At 36.6% G+C, this 3143-nt stretch overlaps 2 protein-coding genes across 2 annotated transcripts; both read left to right on the forward strand.

The window, feature by feature from the left end:
• The first annotated feature begins 778 nt into the window (after positions 1 to 778).
• On the forward strand, positions 779 to 1228 carry LOC137651114 (piggyBac transposable element-derived protein 2-like). Its single transcript, XM_068384251.1, has one exon. The coding sequence runs from the start codon at positions 779 to 781 to the stop codon at positions 1226 to 1228; it is 450 nt and encodes a 149-aa protein (XP_068240352.1).
• An 80-nt stretch (positions 1229 to 1308) lies between these two features.
• On the forward strand, positions 1309 to 1950 carry LOC137651115 (piggyBac transposable element-derived protein 3-like). The gene has a single exon (XM_068384253.1). It carries the CDS (start codon positions 1309 to 1311, stop codon positions 1948 to 1950), a length of 642 nt encoding a protein of 213 aa, XP_068240354.1.
• The last annotated feature ends 1193 nt before the right edge of the window (positions 1951 to 3143 follow it).

Raw genomic sequence — 3143 nt, forward strand, 5'->3', positions numbered from 1 at the left:
TTCTTTTTCATTATTGATATTGTTAAACAGAACACAGGGGGCGAATATTATGCGTTGATTAATATTTCCCTACATTAGGATTTTTGTATATACCATATTCAGTCCAGCGTAACATATATGTCACACGGCAAATATGAGGTCGCTTTTCATATATGTTTGATATTATTGGTTATATTCTTTCTAGTTTGTTACTAATGATAAATTTATCTGGGTTTTTTTTCAGAAGTCTGACTTGTGCAGAAATTTTAAACATACTAGAAGATAAAGATACACCAGCTCCCGTGTATATTGAACCGACTAATGATGAACTGATGGATGAAGATTCGGCAAAAGATGAGGGTGGTCTGATAGACAATTTGTCAGGCAAACAACTAAATGCTCCTGATGAGGTAGTGTTCCTTGATGGTCAACGCACTACAGAAGATGATGGAGTCAGTGAAGGATATAGTAGTACCAGTCATAGTTCAGGATACAAGAACCCAAAATGGCGACGAGGTAATCTTCTCAGTTCGGTCGATTGCATCTTTCCAGAGCCCAGTTATGCAAAGTACAGAGATTTTTCACCCATGGAACTTTTTGAACTATTTTTTGATGAAGAAGTGTGGAGTATGATAGTTGAACAAACCATTGTCTATTCCAAGTCCAAGAGAGAAACGTCTTTGAAGAATTGAAAGTCTTCTTGGGAATTCTGTTGGTGTCTGGTATAGTACCTGTTTCTTCGCGAATATTATTTTGGAGGAATTCCCCTTTGACAAGAAATGAAGCCGTGTACAATGCAATGAGAAGGAACAGGTTTGAGAAAATTATGCAGTTCATCCATTTTGCTGACAATTCCGCACTAGATAAAGCAGACAAATATGCAAAAGTGCGTCTTTTAGTAAAGTTGATTTCAAATAGGTTCATAAGCCATTTTCAACCTGAAAAATCACTTTCGCACGATGAAGCAATGATTGAATACTTTGGAAAACATGGATGTAAGCAGTGCATTAGAGGAAAGACCATAAGATTTGGATACAAAATCTGGTGGCTGAATACACATGATGGATACTTAGTAAGTTTTGACCTATATCAAGGATACACATATAAAGGAAATGTCCAAAATGAGAAAACATTAGGTAATTGTGCAGCTACTGTTCTGAAGAACATCGACTCACTGCCAGAAGAAAAGAGACACTTTCCATACAATTTTTGCTTTGACAATCTCTTCACTTGTCCGTTGTTGAAGTAACATCAAGACAGAAAATACGGGGTACAGGAACAGTAAAAAAAAACAGATGTAAAGGTTGCCCTTTGATACCAGTACAACAGATGAAGAAGCAGAAAAGAGGAAGCAGTGAATATTTTGTGGACAAGGAAAACAAGATTGTTGTATGTAGATGGATGGATAATTCAGTTGTGACAATAGCCTCGACAATTCACACAAATGATTCTTCATGTAAGGTGAAAAGATATTGCCAGAAAGAGAAAAGGAAGATGGAAGTTGACTGCCACAAGATCATCCAAGAATACAGTCAGCATATGGGAGGAACTGACAGGCAAGACCAAAATGTGAACAAGCATCGAATCTCGTTCCGGGGAAAGAAGTGGTGGTGGTGCATATTTACATGGTTGGTTGATGCGACTGCACAGGATGCTTGGCTGTTGCATAAAAAGCCTGGAGAGAAATTGATGCAGTGTGTATTCAAGGAACCACTTGCTGAAACCTACCTCAAAAGGTATGGTGTTCCTCCAAAAGGAAAAAGAAGGCCTCCATCTTACTCAGGACAAGAGCATAAACGTGTTCTGGAGGATACTCGCTATGATGGAGTGGAACATTACCTCGTAGAAACAGCAGGAAATAAACGAAGACGATGTGCAGGTGATGGATGTCAAAAAGTTCCATCTAGTCAGTGTAGTGAATGTAATGTAGGACTCTGCATGCCTTGCAACCTTCCCTTTCACACAAAGTGAATATGAGTTTGAGGACTTTTGTTGGGGGTGGGGGGACTGCAATAAGTTTTATAGAATATTTTTGTAGGAATTACATAATAATCTTCATTGTATGGAAATTGTCCTTGTATCTGCCTAGCGTAACATACATGTTACACCCTATTTTGTCCTTGCTGTGCTAAATAAAATGAAATAAAGACTTTTGGAGTATCATTTACATCACACTTATCACGAAAATATTGATAAATATAAAGTTTTAAGGAAAGAAATAGTTCGGGCAGATATGGGAAAAGGTAAAGCAAAAATACCAAATGTTCATGAAGAGCAGGATAATTAACAATTATTTGTTACTAACTTAGATGGCAGGATGCCTGAAAACTTTAAATCAATCAATCAATTTGTTACTAAACGAAAGCGTTTGGGAAAGGTTAATGATTATGTCAGGTCTAAATACGGAACCCTGAAGACCTGCAACAACAACAACAAATACAGCCGGTTCTGGTCAACTGCAGGACAAAGGCCTCAGACATGACAAAATCATCTCTGGGGTTTGGCCAGTATTCACACCCATGCTGGCCACGGCGGATTGCTGGCGGCAGGAGATTTTCGTTTAATCCCTGATCGCTCACAGCAAACCAACCTAGTATAGGTTGCCCTGACTAGTACAGCTTTGTTGATCATGGCAATTCACAAACCTTATCAATACGTTATGCTATCTCCAATCAAAATGGATATATATATATATATATATATATATATATATATATATATATATATATATATATATATATATATATATATATATATATATATATGGAGTTCCAGCGATTTTGTTAGAAAAACTGCATACACTAACGCAAAGCATCTTGCAATACTGCTAAGACAGATTTTGTTAGAAAAACTGCATACACTAACGCGAAGCAGCTTGCAATACTGCTAAGACAAAGTGTAGATATGAGCGAGATATATATTAAACATAAATTAGCATACGGGTATTTAACTCCTATTTTCAAAAGTGGATCAAGACTAGAGGCAAGCAATTATAGACCTGTTAGTCTAACATCAAATATTATGAAAATGTATGAAAGGGTAATAAAAAAGAAAATAATGAATCCTTTGGTTAAAAATAATTTATCTAATATAGGTCAACACGGTTTTGTAACCGGAAAAAGTACACAAACCCAACTTATAGCACACTATGAAAACATATGCAA

Source organism: Palaemon carinicauda, chromosome 12, assembly GCF_036898095.1.
Source record: "Palaemon carinicauda isolate YSFRI2023 chromosome 12, ASM3689809v2, whole genome shotgun sequence".
In the NCBI taxonomy this organism is placed as follows: domain Eukaryota; kingdom Metazoa; phylum Arthropoda; class Malacostraca; order Decapoda; family Palaemonidae; genus Palaemon; species Palaemon carinicauda.